The sequence below is a fragment of the Acanthopagrus latus genome, chromosome 11 (genome assembly GCF_904848185.1).
Source record: "Acanthopagrus latus isolate v.2019 chromosome 11, fAcaLat1.1, whole genome shotgun sequence".
Classification (NCBI taxonomy): Eukaryota; Metazoa; Chordata; class Actinopteri; order Spariformes; family Sparidae; genus Acanthopagrus; species Acanthopagrus latus.
The window spans coordinates 10,046,062-10,067,414 of NC_051049.1; the positions used below are offsets into that span (position 1 = coordinate 10,046,062).

The 21,353-nt window shown below is 44.0% G+C and overlaps 1 protein-coding gene across 3 annotated transcripts; it reads left to right on the forward strand.

The window, feature by feature from the left end:
• Positions 1 to 4: 4 nt before the first annotated feature.
• Positions 5 to 19,290, forward strand: cbarpb (CACN subunit beta associated regulatory protein b). 3 transcript variants are annotated; one of them, XM_037114520.1, is made up of 12 exons: positions 5 to 131; positions 336 to 384; positions 2,007 to 2,216; positions 3,111 to 3,183; positions 5,791 to 5,939; positions 7,977 to 8,038; positions 9,821 to 9,983; positions 10,656 to 10,827; positions 11,554 to 11,700; positions 12,335 to 12,572; positions 13,099 to 13,288; positions 14,309 to 19,290. In XM_037114520.1, the coding sequence occupies exons 4-12, from the start codon at positions 3,136 to 3,138 to the stop codon at positions 15,804 to 15,806; spliced, it is 2,667 nt and encodes an 888-aa protein (XP_036970415.1). In that variant the 5' UTR covers positions 5 to 131; positions 336 to 384; positions 2,007 to 2,216; positions 3,111 to 3,135; the 3' UTR covers positions 15,807 to 19,290. The 3 variants fall into 3 exon arrangements, with proteins under 3 accessions (XP_036970415.1, XP_036970414.1, XP_036970416.1); XM_037114519.1 differs by lacking the exons at positions 5 to 131; positions 336 to 384 and adding an exon at positions 720 to 919; XM_037114521.1 differs by lacking the exons at positions 5 to 131; positions 336 to 384; positions 2,007 to 2,216 and adding an exon at positions 2,223 to 2,476.
• The last annotated feature ends 2,063 nt before the right edge of the window (positions 19,291 to 21,353 follow it).

A 21,353-nucleotide genomic window follows, 5' to 3' on the forward strand; every position in this document is an offset into this window, starting at 1 on the left:
GTGGTGCTAAGGATGCTGGGTAGTGTAGGCATTTGAAAACAGCGGCGCCGCCGACATTTACACGCTTATGGTGTTTATTGTGGACTAGTTGTGAGTTTATGAGGTCGTTTATCATCTTGTTAGCAGCATAAGTAAGTATCATAACTTTGTAGTCAAAGGAACGTAGCTAGAGACAGCCCGAATGTGTGTGTTTTAGCTATTTAGCCAGAAATACCGTTAAGTTGTCATTCGCGTACACTGTACGGTCCACATGTGTAGCTAATAGCATTTAGGGAATAGTGTTGCATTTGGGTACACATTTATTCACAATATTTTATTGTTTTTTGTATATGCAGCTACTGAGGACGCACTACCAGAAGATGGCGCCGTGGTGTCAAATGCTAGGTAGGCTGTGACAGACGGGGGGAACCCGGCAGTCCAGAGTGGGACAAGGTTTTGTAGCTCTTATCTACTTTTAATGACTTGTGTGGCGTTCAAATACCATCGCCCCCACACATTTGTACACTTATTATTGCGCTCATCAACGTGCACTACTTAAACCATGTCTCCCTACCGTGAAATGAACAGATAAACGAAATTTAATCCGCTCAGTTGCAAACGTATACAAAAAAAGAAGAGTTAGTTGTCATTCGTTGACACATTCAAGGACCAAGCGGGCATCAGGTTCCATTTTTTTTTTTTTTGTTGAGAAACTCCCTTCAGTCACTCATCTTCTTTACCTCACTCCTTGCGTCACGTGGTAAGCCTCTGACTGGGTGGTGGGCGTGTCTTCAACAGTGGGGTTTCATTCATAAATACTTTTAGCTTTAAAAAAGCCACATTAAAGTGTTCACAGAAGAGTGTCGTTGTATTGGCTTCTTCCTCCCGTTCTTCCTCTCTCGCCCCTCCACCTCCTGCCTGGACCGGGCTGGTTGAGTAGGTGAGTGCTAACCGTCGCCGCGTGCTCGTCTGTTTGTGCAGCCAGTTCAAAAAATCGTGAGCTACCTGTTTTTCTCTCCCCGTCGGTGTCAGCAGACTGATGGAAATCACGGGTTCCTGCGAAATATCTAGATTTTTTTTTTCTTTTAATTATTAACCTGCTCGGAATGCAGCCGGGTTTCATCCCCCCTCCCCCCCATTTTTTTTAACTTCTCCAGCAGCTGCATTTCATCATGTGATGCGATTTTTGTCTCCTTCCAACTGATCCGATCAGCTGAAGAAAACAGCTGCCGGAGCCAGAAACGATCGAAGCTCATTATGTTGTGCCGGGGAAAATTAAAATTGCATTACCGAAATGGTTTTTGGTGCAACAGTGTCTCATTTTGAACAGATCCTAAATAAAAAATAAAATCTAATTCGTTGTTGTTCTGAGGAGCTAATGGTGTAATTATGGCTCCTCCAGGCGAAAACAATACAGTGTATAATAGCAGTAATGCAGCTAGATTTTGTTAAGCATGACGGGATATGGCATTGCCAGGGACCCCCACGTCTCACCATCTGCTCATCAACTAATCAATAGAGAGAGATCTTCAGCGTTTTGCAACACCATAGAAGTGAGCAATCTTCAATAAAGTATTGATTCTCACAGATTTAGCTTTTACAGTTATGGTATTTCTGTATGATGGGATTAAATGAATGCAAGCTGGCAGTTTCAGCTTCCTTAATGATTCTGGCCAATAACATGTTTGGTGTCATTAAGAAAACACAGTGTCTGTCTGTGATCATCACCACTGAAAACAAGCTGTAAGTGCCTCTGTTTAAAAGGGGCACTGTGTCGTTTTGGAGAAGAAATTCAGACTAACAATGTTTACAGTTTTAAATGAGGTAATAACACAAACTCAGAAATATTTATTTGTTGCCACAAGGGAATCAATCTGTTCAGTTTGTTTAGTATATTAAGCATAACAAAAAAAAGTCAATGATTAGAATTTCTTCCCCCAAAACTACACAGTGCACCTTGAATGCTTCTCGAATGTAAGAACTTGTGCGCACATTAACCAATCCCTCTGCGTTCTGTTTGCTCTCAGTCATGCAGCACTGCCGTCCTGACGCTCCTCGGACAGTGGGCCAGCCCTGAGGGGGAACACCGCTGCTCTGGGTTCAGTCGGAGGATGCAGCAAGGGAGCTGAGGAGGAGACTCCCGAGCCGAGCCACAGCCTGACACGCACAAACACGCCGGCACACACACACACACACACATCCAGAGCTGCTGCTGCTGCGCACTGCCCTCCATCAGGGTAAGACACTCGGGCTGGTAGAAAGCAGGATGTGGTACAGTACTGCGAAGGAAAGCATTCTGGTCACAGCTTGATGTGTGTTTCCCGTAACAGTTTTCATGCTTGGACGGTAGATGTAGGGAGTTTTTTTTAGACCAGGCTGGCAGCAAAGAGCTCGGGCAGTAGCTTACAGGTTGTGGTGTTGAAGTTGGGTGCTGCAGTGACTGGCAGGCGAGCAAGGAGTGCTGACTGCTGCTGGTATGTTGCCTCTACCCTGCTGGGTGAGTAGATCCATCCAGGTGTGTGTGTGTGCGTGTGTGTGCGTGGGCGTTTGGTGCAGCAGTAGCAGTATTAATGGCTATGATCTGTAGGAGCAAACGCATAGCAGCAGTGGCACTGGAACTCTGCTGCTGGAGCCGGTGTAGTGAGAGGTGCTGTAGCTCTTTCTCTTGTGTGTGTGTGTGTGTGTGTGTGTGTGTGTGTGTGGGAGGTAGATAGAGAGTCTTCAGGCTGGTATGGAATTATGGGTGATGATTTACGGCCGAGATGCCAGCATTTGCATCCTCTGTGGGATTGGACGCATACGCACAAGCACAAGCACGCATACTTTTGGTTTCTGCCTCATCTCGCAGTCTTTTATGGCTGTTAGAGATTCAACAAGATTTTTTCTGCTGCAATGGGCCTCTTTTATCTTTTTTTAAAGTGCTAAATAAATATTTTTTTTTTTGCTATGTTATTAGACATCATTAAAGGACGATCAGTATTCTATGAGTTCAGAGAAGTTCTTTTTTTTCAAAATTTAATAATGCAGGTTAAATGCTGTGTCTTTGGTGGATGACTTTGTGTTTTGATGAACAGCTATAGTAACAGCCATTTCCTCTGCGTGTTTGTGTGTGTGCATGTGTTATCTCTCAGGGGGACTCTCTAGTTGGCCTGGACCATGAGCAATGAGTCTACCGTCTGGACCATCCCACCAGAAAACTCCACAGTAAGTCTGTCTTTCGCCACTGGCTTATTCTCCAGCTTCCTGTGTGCGTGTGTGTGTCCACCAGAACCCTCATATACTCTCCTGGCCTATCGACTGGCTAATAGAGAACATCCTGACCTGGACCTGAAATAATTAAATCTCTGATCTAATCTGAGCTTTAATTTCCCCTCGCAGAGAAATTATAATGTGACGTCAGATCGTAGCGCTCATTAACACTTGCTTTGCACTTGCTCTACCCCCGGGTGAAGTACGGCTTAACGCTCCACCTGTAAGATCATTGTTTGTCATGTATCGACAGCCTGCTATCTTTACACGACCTTGCTTGGCCCGCTGTTGTTCTTCATTCTCCCACTCATGTTGCCTTTTATCATTTTATTCAAACCTTTTCAAACTCTGCCCTCTAGCCTACATGGGCACAAAGAAACTTGCTAGGGAAAGTACATTTTTGCTATTGAAACTGGATAAAGAAGCAAGGTTCAATCTTTTGATCGGAAAAAAGCTCTGAAATAAATCTGTAACGCTAGTAAATTAATAATAAAGGAATATAAGGCGATAGTGTTACATGAGATACAAAATGATTACAAAAATGGACAAAAAAAGGACCACACATATATATTATAAATGTATTATTTCTTCATTTTGTGAAGTGATTTTCATTATTTACTCATCCACTGACATATAGCCTTATAATTCAGGTTGGGTTTTTCACAGTAAAATGTGGTTCCTAGCTAACAGCTGATCTGCTAATTGTTTTAACGGTGTGATATGTAATTGGCCACCTGTCAAAGGTCACTCCTAGAGAGCAGCATATCATGATAAAATTGCTGCTAACTGAAGCCGGCGGCACAGTGGCGCAGCTGTTAGCGCTGTTGCCCCACAGCAAGAAGGACCTGGGTTCAAGTCTAGGCAGGCCCTTTCTGTGCGGGTTTGCATGTTCTCCCCATGTGGGTTCTCTCTGGATACTCCCATCTTCCCTCCACAATCCTATGACATGCAAATGTTAGGTTAATTGGTTACTTTTAATTTTCCGTTGGTGCAATTGTGACTGATTGTTTGTCCCGATACATGAGCTATCTGATGAACTGGCTCATCCAGGGTGAACCCTGCTGTCGCCCAGTTCCAGCTGGGATTGGCTACAGCCCCACGTGGCCCTCAAAAGCACAAGTGGTTTCAGATAAAGGATGGATGCTAACTGTAGCCTTTTTCCATCTCTCTCAGTGGATGCTTTGTTTAAGTTGTTAAATGCTGCTGGAGCAACAATAGAAGGAGATCGAAATGAAAATAAAGAAATAGCAATAAAGAAGTAATAGTAATAGTACAGTAATAGCTTTCATTCTCCCACGTTTTGGGCACGCTTATGTGGTGATTTGATTGAAATGGAGGCAGAGAATTCAAGATGTCTTGTCCTTCTCTGTTCAGCACTGTTCATCTTTTAAAAAAAGCTTGGTATTGTTGTCTAAGGAACATAAGCTACTACACAGTCTATACCAGTGCTCCTTGTCTGGTTCATTATCTCAGCTGTAGTCCTGCCTGTGGGAGCTTTCTCATAGCTAAGGTACAATGTAGACAGGTTAATAGCCCTGGCATTTATTGATTAATTGTACTGTTGCATTTATAGATTCACTTTATGCAGGCCAACTTACCAGTGGGGCCAAATCAATTATTTAAGCTGCATGGTGTTACTGGGAAAGTAAAGCAGCTGCACGGTAAGGTAGTCAAATCCAGGCTGCAGCTGATGTGTCAGGCTGGGTTTTGTCTGATCACATGAATGGCTTACAGGTGGTTTGTCCAATGTAAACAAACAAAATGGAAATACGAAGGTCCATTTTCATTAACATGGAGAAACTAAAGTATTGTGTCGGAATTCAAATGTAAGGCTTTTAAGAGAAGAGAAAGTAAACATTGACTCTGAGTTGAGTGGAGACAGGTTTCTGCCTCCATCTTTCAGCTTGGAGAAATGTGGCATTAAAGCAGAAGTTAACCCAAAAAGGAGAATTCAGTCATTGTCTGCTCACCCTCGTGCTAACGGAATGCCAAGTGAGAGTTTTTGTCATCCACAAAACATTCCTGGAGCTTCACAGCAAAACAGCGTTGCAGCATTCTTCTAAACAATTGAAGTTGTTGGGGGACAAAACAACTGGAAAATATGCCTATACATTCTAGAAGTTCCAGAAATGTTTTTTGGACTACATAAAACTTCACCCGACCCTCCATTAGCATGAGGATGAGTAGATAAAGACTGAATTTCCTTCTTTTTGGGTGAACTTATCCTTTAACCATCAGTGAACACTTTCAATACATCAGTGTTTACGTGGGAAGCTCTTTGCTTTTTCATTTTTAAAGTAGCGCTCTCCAAATTCGGTCCAGGAAGACACCTACCTCTCTTGCTGTTATATCTACTTGACTTCCACTCACTGCCTACTCAGAAATCTGACTTGTATTAAGGTACAATAACAAACTAAGAGTCTATCTATCTATCTATCTATCTATCTATCTATCTATCTATCTATCTATCTATCTATCTATCTATCTATCTATCTATCTATCTATCTATCTATCTATCTATCTATCTCTATCTATCTATCTATCTACTCATCTATCTATCAGGAGATCCCAGTTGAGGCCAAGGAGCAGCAGGATGGTTATGTGATCCTCTTAGTGATCCTGTCCATCTTCCTGGTAGGAACGTTGATCTCCGTCTCCGTCTTCCTCATCACCTTCCGTCGCTGCTGTCGCGGAGGGAAATTCTGTGCCAGGTACAGTGCAGAAATTCTTCATTTCATGTAGCATTTCAGCACCTTGGCGCTTCACTTTTCCTTTTTTTTCATCATGTTGTATCACAGTCTCTCCATCTCATTCATGAAAAATGCACGCTCGATGCTTGCATATCTCATCAGTAACAACATTGTCGCTAACATTAGGTGAGACACCTGATTTACCTGTTGGGCCTCAGACTAAAGAAGATGACAGCTTGTGTTTACCTAAAACAAGCTGTTAGTCCAGCCGGCGGTGACATAAGGAATACTAGCAAAGCAAAACAGTACATAAAATAAGCACAGCGGAAACATTAGGTTAGGTTACTATAGGTTGGGCCACAGTGTTTGACTGTGTAGCTGTCAAGGTCACAGTTATGGCTGAAACAGATATAAACCTGTTTGCTGAGTCTCCTCAAAGCAATTTAACAACAAACTGTCTACCTGAAAGTGACTGCTGTTAGCGCTATTTATAACAGTGATTCAATCTTTAAAATTAAACTGCAGGACACTGTAAGGAACCAACAGTAAGGACATAAACGCAGCAGCTGCACAATTTAATAAAAAGAGCACTGAAATGAAATGATGATACTGATGCCAGAGAATGTGCCGCTGTTGGTTTTCATTATAATATATTATATTGTTGCCTGTTATCCATTTAATTTAATCCCTCAAACTCTCCTCAGTCCAACGCAATAACGGCAAACTCAGCTTTGAAAATTCCCTCAAACTTGAATCAACAGCACTCCTACGCAGGTTCCACAGAAACTGAAGACTCTTTGCTTCTCAAAGTTGCTCATCCAGGTGCACACTTGTGTTGCATGAAAGCACACGTGTGCACGCTCACAAGTACACACAGTTTGTTGACAGATGGAGACTACCCTCCCTGAGCTCACGCGTAACCGCCATTCAGAGACTGGCTGGCGCTTGAACGTGTGTACTCGCATAATAGATAACACTCATCGCAATTGCAAATGAAGCTAACTACTTCCTGTGGAACCGTCAAGTTTGCTCCACCCAGCGAGAGTGATTACTTTAACAGACATGATTCATCTGCGTTTAATCAGCATTAACATAGCTACCCCCCGAGATGCTTTGTCCCTCTCTTCAGCCGCATGCATCATCAAGTACACTCAAATATATGAGAGCGAACCAGCCCAATGCAGATAAACATATGAGAGCGCAGAGGCTGAGCCGTGAAAAGGAGAGGCTTGCCGGTGGAGAGCAGAGGAGAATTGGGCCGACTGGTACAAATGATGAGTGTAATGAGATTTCATAGCAGCCATCGGCTGTGATTAATCTTGCGTCTCAACCCAGCCCTGTGTGCACACTGAGAATAGGCACGCAACACACACACACACAGTATGGGGAAGCAGGAGCCACAGGGGAAATGAAAGACAAGAAGAAGCACAGATCGGGGTGGACGGAGAAATCCCTCAAGTCACTTCACACTCACTCACACACAAGCGCACACACACACATGCGCACACACAAGCAACTCATAGCTCTGCACAAAGAGATCAGATGGTGAGAAATGATGGGGAAAAGCTTTCAGTGTCTTTTGTCTGCCTCCATGAAGTATATTCTGGGGCGTGGGATTCAAGAAGCTCACATGGAGGATCAGTACCATTTTAGAGATCCTGAAAGGTTTAAACACAAAATGCACCAGAAGAATAAACAAGATGACCTTTATTGTGTGTATTCTCTGTGTCCTCAAAGAAGAGAGGAAATGTACAATCCAATAAAGCACCATGCTTTATCAGTTGAAGAGGTCCCCTGGCCCCAAAGGTTATCAAGTTACTGGCAATGATTTAGGACCTCATTGATTATACAGCCAGGCAGCCATTCAGACAAACAACACAGTTCAGTCCCATGGTCTTGTACTTATAGTTGTCTTAAAGCTGGAATTAAACTCTCAGCGTGGTTTCATAGTGAAAGCCTTGTACTCTGCCCACATCAGTAGGGTTTGACAGACGAAAGACAGACTTCAGGAATAATCATCTCAAAGCATTGATCTGAGTGTCTTTCTGTGTGCCACAGGGCCAGCGATGACCCTGAGAAAACCAACACCACCTACGTGGAGGAGTCTCAGCCCACCCATGGTAAGAGAAACCGTACAAAGACAAAGAAATGTAGGGAGGAACTGATGGAGAGGTGAGTAAGTGAGAGAGGGAGCAGTGATGGAGACAGGCAGGGCTGGATGGAGGCATTGGATTGATGGGGGATATTTTTATCGCGTCAGCACAAACGTGTAATGTCTGTTCCATTAAAATATTGTGATCGCAACCCAATTAGTTTAAGTAACTGTGCCATTCCTGGAACACATTTGGTCATTTTTGGACCAGTGGATGCACTCTGTCTCCAATAAAAACGATTTATTAAGAGGCAGCATCACTTTGGCACCAAACTGCTTCGGTAAGGCTTTTTGTTTAGCTTTTTCAGTCAGAAGTTGGCCATGTTACTATACTTATCCTCCTCAAAGGCGTCAGAACATCAGATGCTTCACTTCAGTTATACAGTCAGCATAAATATACAGCATTAGACATGAGCTAACTTCAGACTGTCTTTTTTTAGAAACAATGTCTTGGGCATTTTATACCTTCATTACATAGTTGACAGTCACACGATGAGAGGAGTGGAAAGAGATGGGGATTGTTATGCTTGGAGGTCCTTGGCTAGATGTGAAACAGGGATCCGATGGTTCATTGTTGGTGCCGAATACATGACATATCCCCTATTAGCGCAGCGATGTGCAGATACAAAAGGTGTGAAAACATGAGACTACGCTGACATGCTGCTGTCATAGTGGAAACAGTGGTATTATTGTTGCCGGAGCTGGCACAAAGAGAACTGGATTGTTTTTGTTTGCCTCAGAGTAGCAACCAACCATTAATTAAGTCTATAATGGAGACGAGGAAGCAGAAAGAGGTGGCGCCTTTTTGTTCATTTTCATAGGAGATTTTGTGGCTGGCGGCAGGAAGAACTTCACTATAAAATCTGACAAGGCCATCTTAATTTGAGTTAACTAATTACCTCCAAATTACCAAATAAGGAAGACTTGAATTTAAGTAGTGAGAACTGTACAAACTTCAGCAACTTGAAATTATTAGTTTACTTTAATTAGCACTTTTGAGGAAGTTGGATTACTCGTTTTTCAAATGCCCAGCCTCTATGAGAGCAGGACAGTAGCTCACTGTTTCTGATAGATATATAAAGCTTTGTTATTCATTAAACTGGTTAAAAATATTTATATCTTAAACTGAAATACATTTTGATGTCACTGAAATCCAGCTTATTGATGCACATCAGTTAATCAATGAAGCAACTATGAGTTAATCCTTAACTGATGATCTTTTAATCCGACATTATGTAGAAATCAGCATTTTGTCATCACTGTTGTAAATACAAATCCCAGGTCATAACAGTTTTCAGTAGGTGCCAACTGTAAATAAAACTTATTACATCAAGACAATGTTTGTGTTGACACTATGTTGAATTTTTTTTTGAATTAAACGTAAGGCTAGTTAAACACTACTTTAGTACTACTCAAGTATTGGACATATTAACAATTCATCAGTTAGATGTTGAGATATTTCACTAAATATGCTGCTGATGCTTGATCATAAGTCAGAAATCATCGCAGTCAGTTGGCCTCATCTTCTGGGGTACCATGAACTAAGATGACCTGTCTTAGTCTGGACCAAAAGTGAGCAGCCAGTCTGCACTGAAATCCATTGAGTCGTGCCTGCTAGCTGATTAAAAAATTCAAATCACATTTACTTTAAATAAATTACAATAGAAGTCCTCTCACTCTTTCCAATATCCTTCTTTCTACCTACCTCTCTGTCTGCCCCTCTGTCTCTTCCCTCTTGTATCTCTGCTAGAAATCACCATCCGGGTGGATGAGTCAGAGTGCCTGTCTATGGCCAGCTCTCACGACCAAGAGACTGAGCGCTTCCTCTCCACGGGCACCACCGGCCGTCGTGTCTCCTTCAATGAGGCTGCCCTCTTCGATCACGGCAAGAAGGCCCAGGAGAAGGGCCGCAGGTCAGACAGCCATCACACAAACACAAACTTACACACAAGCCTACGTTTGCTCACGTCCTTGTTTTTAATCCAGCGATCAACCCGAATTAATGTCTATAAACTTCAGCTTTCCTGCTCTCTAAGATCAAAGGATATGCATATATTTTTTTTTTTTTAAGTATTTTTTTGGCCTTTTCTGGCCTTATTTGATAGTACAGCTGAAGGATTAGAAAGGAAACAGGGTAAGAAACGGGGAGTGACACGCAGCAAAGGGACCCAGGCCGGGAGTCGAACCCGGGTCCGCTGCAGAGCCTCGGCACATGGGTCGCATATCCCAAAGGATATGCATATTTTACTGTGCTCATGCCACTTCTGTGTTAGTGTAGGGTTAGGAATGATTTCAGAATGCATTATGTATGCTGTCGACACGAAGGGCACTCATTCACTCTTATTATTTCAATGCCCTACTTTTCTCTTTAAAGCCTTGAGCCTGATATGCAAATTCTTCAAACAGAATTATTCTGCGGGGCTAAATGCGGATTCCAGAGTAGCTCTGATGGGTTTGAAGTCAGATATTTCTCTTGGCTGCTTGTCTCTTGTGCAAGGATAAGCTTCATTATTCATACATTATCAAGCAAGTTAAGTCTTGTCTTTTCGGAGATTTCATATTTAACTGGACGCTGTTCACCCCAGGTACACTCTGACCGAGGGCGACTTCCACCACCTGAAGAACGCCCGCCTCACACACCTCCACATCACTCCCCCGGCACTCAAGATCGTCACCATCCACGAGTGTGAGTCGGCCGAGAACAGCATCACCATGACGACGCACCCTGTCGCTAAGTCAGCGCTTTCCATCTTCCAGGTGACAGGCTTTAACCTGCTATTACTCCCGATGCGTCATTAGCCTTGACCGGGGGGGCCTATTAGAGCATCAATCACTCGGGTCAGGACAAGAAAATGTATCAAGCTAATGTACCCAAACAATCAGGGAACTCTCTGCCTGCTCATTTCATGAGGCTGTGCACATTGATTACACATTTAGGTAAGGCTGTTCAATCACTGCCGGAGAGGGAATCTCGACCTGATTATTATTCATAGGTGTTAAGATGAAAACTTTGGAGCTACTTTATTTAAAGGAGACCTGTTTTGTTGCTGTGGTTGTTGTCGTTGTCTTTCCTTTTCTTCAGTGTTCAATTTAGGTTCTTGTGCACGTAAAAGAGCTTGAAAGTTAAAAAGCCCAAAGTCTGCACCAACAGAAGCTCCTCTCTACCACAGAAAACACTGCTCCTGAAACGCTTGTCATTGGTCTCCCCTTAAGTTCTGTTACTTTGGGACATCACATTACGTTACCATGTCACATATTTGCATGATTTCAGGACAGTCTGGGAAAACTATGGGTTTTTTGAACATGTGAACCTATACTTGTAGTAACTCAAAATAGAATTATGAATCTGACAATGAGTATAACATGTCGCCATCAACTGCTAAAAAAAAGACTGTAGTTGTATTCTGAATAACTGAATCAATCCCCAAAACCACAATGATTCAAAGGGGATAAAATTGTGATCTTCTATACGCTTCTCTCCAGCCAATGCTCTGCCCCCTACCACAAACAGCGCTGACCAGCTTGAGTGTCAATCCCAGCTGTGCCCTCCCTGGAGACGCTCTCAACTCGGTGGTGGACACCAGCTTCAGTGAGAAAACGACTGCTCTCAACACCAAAGAGCCGAGCTCTGTAAGTCACCTGCAAACACTGTAAAATACTTCACATCATTTGATAACTTACTGCCACAATGATGGAAAAAAAAACTCAATAAAACAAAGCAATTGTCCTGCTGATAAGCCACACATAAAAAAACACTATCACGACTATCATTGTTAAATGGTAAATTTATAGTAAATTAAACTTTAGTTAATAGTTATTTGACTGCTTACAATCAAAATAATAAGTTCCCAACCGTTTATAAAACACTTGTAATTGTATTATAAACATCTGTTGAAACTTTCCAACAAACAATTGTTTAATACATCAGTAAAATACCGATTGACTTAAGTTTAATGAAGTATAAATCTACTGTGTTGCACTGAGTGTGCACATCAACAACCCGTTATAGCTGAAGTTAATTGAGATCATTGTTTGTAGAGATAATAATTTTCCTAAGATAGTCTCTCAGGCATCTAGTCAACCAGTGAGTCATCCATGCAGACATCAGAGGGTCATGCAGCCTGAGGGAGGACCAACAAGAGTGATGGCTGATGGGTAAACAAGGAAGCCCATGTGGAACATCACTGTCAGGAGGGATTACACACACACCACCAGTCTTGGCGGGTTGTCTTTCTGACCACGTTTCTCTCTTTCTTTCGCTCAGATCGAGATGATGGCAGCGGGGCCCCGGGGCAGAGGCAGCAGTGTCAGTGTTGGAGGAGGGGCCTCGATGGGGAGCGGTGCCCCTCCTGCTGGCATTGGCGCAGGGAGCCAGGGGCCCATGCTGCAGTTCTTCACAAAACTGCGGCGCCACGCTAGTCTGGAGGGGGCCAGCCCCTACTTCAAGATCAAGAAATGGAAGCTGGACAGCAGCCAGAGAGCCTCGAGTCTGGACACCAGAGGTAGGAAATGGATCCTTGATGGTGAAAAGGTTATTATATTATTTTTAGAAACGATCTGTGCCAATGCAGCAGAAAGTGTAACAATTCTCTCTAAAGTTTGACTGTTGGCAGTTTCTTTCTTCGCAGTAATTTCTCTATTTACTCATGTGTTAAGTATTTTTGGCAAATCCTCTCCTGGTGAACAGACAACAGTAAAGCAGGGGGCTCCAGCAACCAACTGTGAGATGCCATTTGCCTGCTAAGAGTCGGATATACACGCAGACACACACACATACAAGACAGATGGCCCAGTGACGTAAAGTTTGGTCGTTCCAAATCAATTTGAGCCCCTGAGTAAATGCTCCCCGCCAATCCCCTCCATACATACGTTCCCTAGACGCCCTAGACTCAGGCCTTCTATCACACCGAGGGATCAGAGAAAGAGCACAAAATCCCCTCAGAGACCTCGACAGTTGATGGAAAGCTTTTGTCACTTCACTCCTGCCTGCTGTTACACAACTTGTACAACTCAATGCCCTCTCCTCAGGCTCTCCGAAGAGGAGACAGTTCCAGCGCCAGCGAGCCGCCAGCGAGAGCATGGACCAGGACGACAACGATGCGCACCACATAGACCTCATCCAGTACATTGCCCGCACCCAGGACGTCGCCTACCGTCCCAGCCAGCCCACCTCACGCCTCCTCTCACCTCCCTCCACACCACCCCCCTCCCTCGGCAGGTATCTTTAATTCCCTTGCCATTCATCCTGTCCACTGCTTTGCTGCCTTACACTCATTTCTTTACTGTAGCTATAAAAATGTACGGTGACGATGTACAAGTGGATACAGCTCTAAGTCCCAATTCTTCACCACTTTGCCCTTTTAAAGTGTGCTTTCATAACAGCAAAATCTAGAAAGATTACGTTTTAAAACTGCTCTCTTGTTTTTTTCAGACTAATTTTTTTGCCAGGACATTTAATGGGGTAACAACACACCACGCTGTCTAACTGTTAATATTATCAAACCACAGCCTGATTTCTATGTAATGAGATCCCGGCAAAACAAGAGGTCTTTTACAGTCCATCTCATGGTTTTAAGCCAGATGTAGGGGGAATTCCAGGGGAGTGGAGTGGAGAATTGGGACGCAGGGCTTATATCTTACATAGGAAACCATTCCATCGCTGACATGGTCTAATAATGTCATGATGTCCACAAAAGTGCAAGGATCACATAGATTCTGTTATTTTAAGCTTGCAAATGTAGCAGCGCAGATTTGGCCCAATATTAGGTTATGCAACAAAAATAACCAATCTCTTACATAACCATTAATTTTCCCTCACTGAATATTAGATTAAACAGCATTTCCTGTGTGTGTGTTTGCAGATGTTTGTTGTTCAAAATGAAAGGAATTTCCTGGAAGCTGCAGCGATCCCCGTGCTCCTTAACAGTTTATTGCTCCCGATAAGTTGTGTTTCATACACTACGGATTCTTTAAATTTGCTGTCCCGTGAGAAAAGCAGGGGGTTTTCTGGCATCAGTGCTCAGCTAAGTTCAGTTAAAGGACATGCAACAGCAGCCATTGCAAGTCATTAAAATCATTGTGTGCACTGTGAACACAGCCATGTCTCAGATGATTGTGTTCTTCGGGCAAATGCTCTGACACTGACACTTGTTTTGCCTGTCTGTGTCTTTCTTCCCTTCCTTCACTCCTTATTTCTTTCATTTTATCTCATCTCTCCACACCTGTGTGCACACTACAGGGTAGAGGTAGAGGTGATGGTGGAGCCCCGCTGCAGCCATGGAGGACCAGGGGTGATTGGTCTTTCCCCTGATCCCCAAGACGAAGCACCCTCCCTGGCACGAAGGGAAGGTGTGGACCCATTGGACACCCAAGATTTCCAGGACCCCCAGTCACTTTACAAAGACATCTGGACCCTTCGTGCATCACTTGAACAGTACGCAGCCTCTGACCAGAGCAGCAACAACGACAGGAACTCTGTCTGCAGTGATGCGGACAGCGTGTGTTCGCTGGGTGGACGCACGGAAACAGAAAGAGGAGGGCTGCCCAGCTACCCATCCCAGGATTTGGGGGATGAGGCAGAGGGTGGAGAGGACGACAAGGACATTTTCATGTACATGGATGAGAGGTCGGGGATGAAGGAGGTAAGAAAGAGGAAGCAGGAGAGCACAGAATCAGAGCGAGGGGGCAGCGACGGAGAAACGGGGACTCGCAAATTGCTGCAGATGGACAGCGGCTACGCATCGATAGAGGCTCCATCTCGTGGTCCAGAAGAGCTGCGACTGTTTGGAAGCATCAGTGGCAGCCCTGACAGAACGGCTCATGAGAAAAGGCACCACTTCACCAATGCAGGGCGAACCGGCACAATCGGCGAGAGCTTTGAGTCTCATCTTTTCGAGGAAGAGCCGGAGGACGACTTGTTGTTGGGTGCCAGTGGAGGAGTTTCCATTAAAGCAGGTGCTGGTTCGCTGAGTTGGTTCCCATACGGTCAGATGCTCACACCTCGAGAGGCTGCACAGCCTCCGCCTCAACCACCAATGCTGCACCGGCGAGACTACAGCATAGATGAGAAGACGGACGCCCTCTTCCATGAGTATCTCCGCCACGACCCTCAGTTTGACCAGCAGGAGTCGCCGCTAAGGAAGCACCGGTCCCGAATCCACCTCCGCAAGCAGTGGCAGCGCCACAAGCAGTGGAGCGACCCTGGTGTGAGACACTTCCAATCCTCATTTGACAGACAGCGGACCCCTCTACGCAGGGGTGAAAGTGTGAACTACCCACTGGACACAAGCTACCACAGCACGCTTCCCCGCATCGTCAGTGCTCCCGATGAGGAGACCAGTGACGGGACTGGCAGCACACCGGACACTCCAAAGGCGACCACTGAGAATGGGGGCAAGGACAGGGAGCAGGGTGTCACTGCCGGAGAGCACACCTCCTCTTCCTCACCACCTCTTCATCCGTCAGTCTCAGACAAAGATGGAAGTGAGCACCACGACCCTCAGGAGGAAAGTAAACAATCCGGACTCCCTCCTGAGCCCCTGGACGAGCGCTCACCCTCTCAGCTGCCCGACTCCTCAGGCTACGGCCCGCAGACCATCACAGCCGAGCTCACCGACAAACTGACTGCTAACCTGGAAGAGAGGCTGTACACAGGCCTGCGCAGGACCAAGGACACGGCCACCGAGTGTGTGACAGTGACAGCCACACACGCCTCTCCAGACCACAGCCCAGTGTAGCAGGGCTCCAGTCGTCCTCCTCGTCATCCTCACACCTGCTGATACACATTTTTCCTTTCCGTTTGATTTAAATGTCTCTCTGTATACAGCTTGAATGATGTGACCCAGACCCATTAACACACAATGAAAATGTGCTTTATATTAATCCATGATTGAACACATCCTCCCAGAACATCCTGGGTACAGCTGATCTCTAGACATGCAGCTTAGTCTCTCTTTATGCCTGTGTTCATTACAAAGCTGTTCAGTTTATATTCAACTCATAATAATAACAGAGCTAACATATCAAAAATCATTTGGTTAAGAATTGTCTCCTCACGTCTGTTTCCGTCTCTACTGCTGTCAGTCCTGTCTCTGCTCTCCAGTATAAATACATGAATCTGAGGGCCGGTATGGCCTCTGTACTTGTTGATCCACTGTGAAACCAGGTGCTATTAGACATGTAGAAAGCTACAGATCTGGACTCATGCATTAGTGGAAAATAAGTAGCCACTGTTACCATTCAGCAGCTAAAAGAATCATCTAGAATACCATGATTGATCTATCAAAGCTAGTTGTTCACACTGGAGATTAGTCGTTCCCAACTGATTTGGGTCCAAAGAGAAGTCTGAGGTGATTAAAGTAATTGCAGATTCCATTTCTAGACTAACGTTTGCTAATGTTGCTCTTGAGAAAGTGCATAAAGTCTCATCCTTTGGACCGTCGAAGAAAATCCAACACAAGTCCTTCACTAAGAGATCATCAGTCTAGCAGCATTACACAACACAAACAAATTGACCGTACGCTGTTTAGACAACCGAGAGAGACGTGGGAAGGTCTCGTTTTTCACGTCACGTTACAATCCGCTCACGTTTGGCGAATAAAAATGTGATGTACACACGCACACTGCTGCAAATTATTACATAGAACCCCTTTAATTAAACGTTAGTCAAGTTATTTCAATTTTAATCAAACATGAAATGTTTTGTAAGCCATTTATTAAAGTGTAAAAATTTAACTTATTTTTTTAATAAACTTTACAATTGCTTAATAAATGGTTTATAAATAATTTCATTATTCATTAACACTCAAATAATTATGAATCAAGTTTATTTAAGTATAAATGTGCCATTCATTATTGAAGATTATTACAAAGAGTTACCTTGAATTTATTAACATTGTTTTTTTTGTTATCAACAAAAAACAAAGTTATGATAGCGATCGGGAGGAGTGTTCAACGGTTTTCACATCGACTGATGAAATATGTCAATAGTTGTATTACAAAAACCTGCACAGCTATGTCAACCTCGTTCAATGGATGTAGCGAGATAGCTAGCTGTGCACAAGGAAGACGTCCCTATTCTTCATCTCGCCTACAAACAGCTGTCAAGTCACTGACAAGTAGACATTGCTTTGTTTTGAAGGGGACACGAGCCAAAAATGTTTTGAACCACTAGTTGAGATAGACAGTTAGCAAAGTTACTTCTATAAGTGTTCTGTTGGTTCTCCTCATCGAGGATTGTCCTACTGGCCGCGATACTTTCCGTTTTGACTGAAAATGCTTCTGACAACTGTGTTTTTTATTTATTTATTAGTTGTTTTTTGTATTTTTGTACATCCGTGTTGCTTAAATGACAATGAAGACTGACAGTGTGGTCGGTTTGAAGATGACGGGTTCTGCATCAGGAGACAGAACGAACAACCCAGAGAGCCACTATCACTCTGGTACTGTCAGTCACAGATCGGACAGAATTTATAACTCTCTAAGTTTGTCTGGGCATCACTGACGTGACCGCTGTCAGACTCTGTCTTGTGCAAGGGTTTATCAGACGAAAGATTTTAGACAAGATGGCTGCCCTCACAGAGGATAAAAAGGCACACTTTCCTGTGCAGAGGGCTCACAGAGCGGGCTTTATTTGTGCACATCTGACATTCTTGCTTTCCCCTCCTCTTCCTCTTCGTCTCCTGAGAGAGTCGACAGCAGAGTTGATGTCTCCCTCGGGGGAGACAAGAACTTCCCCTCCCCTCCCCAGCTTATATAAAACCAGAAGATAAAAAAAATAGTTGAATCGTTAAATCCACTCTATTTTACACTCTCATTTGGTTAAAACAAACCGGTCCTACCATTCAAATGAAAGTCACGACCAGAATTGTGTTGAAAATCCTTTCTGTTGCTCACAGACATGCGGTTTGACATCCTGAGCAGCAGCAGCAGGTTGTAACCCAGTTTCTCTCATAAAATCTTATCCTCAGAGGGGCTGTTGGGCTTTCCGTCTCTCCCACGTGCAGAGAGGGGAGCCACTGCGGAAGAGTGTGCTGAATATTAATCATAACAAGAGAAGGATTCCCCGCCTTTAATCCCCCCCGTCTCCCTTTGCTCACTCTCTGATGCCGTTACCATGCGGTTAATTGAAGCGACTCTATAGAAAAATCGGGAGGAAAAAAAGCACATTATCCCCATCTCTTTGTCTGGGTGTGATGATGATGCTGCTCCTTTTCCAGCCTGCCCAGATTACATCTCGCGTGACAGCAGTCCTCTTTTGAGGCTAAGTGGATTGTGAGGCAGGAGCTGCGTTCCTCATTAGGCGAGCGGTGACTGAGATGAAAGGAGGTGAGGGCAAAAAAAAGGAGTAGAGAGGAAAGCGGTTTGTTTATTTATTTATTTATTTATTTTGCTCTCTCCTCTTTCAACTAATTGAACCACTATGTCACGATGAATAAACACAATGTGCAGAAAGGAAATGAAAATCCCCCTCTTAGTTACGTTGGAACCGATGCGCCGAGGATGCTAGTAATTCTGACGGAAAAGGGGGAAGATCTGGTGCGCAGATCAGAAGCCGAAATTTCACGGAGCTGAGTCAACAGTGCAGCAAAATTTAAAGAAAAAATGGCCATATGGGTTAATTTCTAATCCGTCCATTTGTACAAAGATGAAACTTTGCTGTGTATACAAGCACAATGTCACAAGAGCTATAGACTAAATCGATTTACCTGTGCTAGGTTTAGACAGACACTGTATTACTGGGGACACTGTGTGTTTGTTTACTAACCAGTAGCCTGTCAAATGCATTGATGCATAGCTGTGTGTAGACCTGCATGAGAGTTAACATTTTAGTATTAAATCTTCATGTTTTCTCAGACTGACGCTTCGAAAAATGATCATAGTTGATGCTCATTCGGCAGAAGTCGAACCATTGGTATGACTAGAGATTTTGTACTTTATGGAATCTACTTTTCACGAGTCATGCTAGGATGCCGTAACTGATGACATTTTGTGAGATTTTATCTCTTTGAAAGTAAAAGTATTTATGTATTCCTTGCTTGTTAGTAAACCGCTTAATTTTCTCGAAGAAGAAAAAAAAAAAAGACAAGCTTTCTTAACAACTTTGCTTTCGTTGATCCAAATCTGTTGAGCCTTGAGGGACCAAACCGTTGGAAAAAAAAAAAAAAAGAAGTGTTATTTTAGGGTTGTTTTCCAATCTGTGAATAAATGAATGAAGCAAAATTGGTTCGAACTCGCCTTCTTTCCAGGGAATGGTTTATTAATCGAGGCGTGGGAACAGATCACAGATAAGGTTCCCTCTCATGAATCTCATTTCATTTTTTTTTCTCCGTTGCTAAGGCTCGTATTGATTTCCTGCTCTCCCCTTATCACCTCATCCAAATTAATTGGAGAGAAAAAGCCAGATCCAGCCTGTGATCCACAAAGGGAACGTCTCAAACGCCTGCCGTCTCCTTCACACCTTAAGTCTATCCCGCTGGCCAACACCTTCAACAGCAGGGCTAAAGTTTAGATGAGAGCTAGCAGAGAAATACGGCCACACGATAACACTGCTTTGCCCTGATAGATTCTTCTTTTAGTATTTATCATCTTCGTAAATTGAGCACAACTGTCAGCTCATCTAAATCACTCCAAATCTATGTCTTTCCCTGAACACTTTTCTCTGACTTTCATGAAAAACACCACAAGGTTAAGGAAAAAGAATCCAACAGCAAGAGGGAGGGAGCCGACTTGGCCGTGGGGTCCCACTGATTTCCCTCCAGTGGGATCTTCTGAGTCTATGTTCAGTGGTGGTAGTTTCCCAGTAAACACACTGACCTCTTCGGCTGTCACAGAGCCGTCCTCTCTGCTCTGCCTGGCCTGTTGATACTCTGGCAGAGAGGAGCGGCTCTGATGTTTGACTCATTAGTGTGGGTACTGCAAGAAAAGCAGTGGGATCCATAATAACCACACCAGTGGACGCGCGCTAACGTTTGCTATTAAGCGCTGAACAGGAGGTGCAACTGAGTGGGATGGAAATGTCATTAGTTTTGCAGGCATTTGGTCATTAATTAAAGGGATATTCCGGTGTAAGTTTAATCCATGGTCTAACGCACCGTGCTTCCTGTTGGGGAAGCCTTGACAAATCGATTACCGAGTGCGGTTAGAAATGCTTAATTCCGTTCTTTTCCCTGTCTGCTCTCAATAATAACTGTTAAATGCTGGTAGGCAAGACACATATGAACTTTGATTGCACTTCCATGGAGTGATAATCATACATTTTCATCTTTGAGCTGCGGAACTCTACTGCACTCAGTAATCAATTCGCAGGGCTTCCCCACAACACGAAGCTGCAGCAGGAGAGTGGTGAGTTGTGTTCACTTTACAATAGCAATCTGGCTAAGCTAGCTGCTGTTTGATGCCTCGAACTATGTGCTGAGACCCTATTTGTACTGTTGCTGAAGTTTGGTGCTGTTCTGAGCGTTATTTGTGGCTTTTTGATGGTGGTTTCTTGGTTGGAGGCATATACTGCAATGTATTGTTATCATGCGGTCATTTCTGAGGTTGCTAAAACTTCATAAGCTGCGGTTTGCAAACTTGATCTCTTTGGGGGGGGGGTCTTACTCCATGTCACAGTGTGTTAGACCATGGATTAAACTGAAACTTTGCTGGATGACTTAAAATTTGTCATGATGGAAAGTTTATGTATCTTAAAAGTTTAAAAAAAAGTTCATCCTGAAAGGGGGTAATGAATATGTGTTCAAAATGTGATGGCAGTTGTTGGGATGTTTCAAACCAGCATCATCTGGCAAACTGACATTGCCATCCACAGAGCCAATGCTGCCAGTTGGCTCAAAATCTGTGATGAAAGACAAATTCAATTCAGCATTTTAATCACCGAGCTTTGGCACAAGGAGCAGTGACTAATGCAAGAACCACTGGAGGCACAGCTGTTGTATGTGTGGGTTTTGCGAAGACTCCTTCAGATCGATCCAAAAACACTCCCTCCATCGAGCTGAGATGGACGCAAAGTGGACGGAACAGGATTGATCCGGATGAAGGCAAAGTCCAACTCTTCCTGTACAGGAACAGGGCTTGTCACAAGCGGAAGATCCGGATCGCCTTATCAAAGTCTGGGATATCGCCGACCCGTCCAGGAAAACGATACATCAGAGTCAAGGTGAAGTGAGCTGGGGAGTGTTGGTGGGTGAGCTCACAGACTGCTGCTCCTGATGCAGAGAAGAAAGTCACGAGCACACAGCAGGCAGGCATGCAACACGGCCTGAAGTGAAAATATGTGTTGGCAT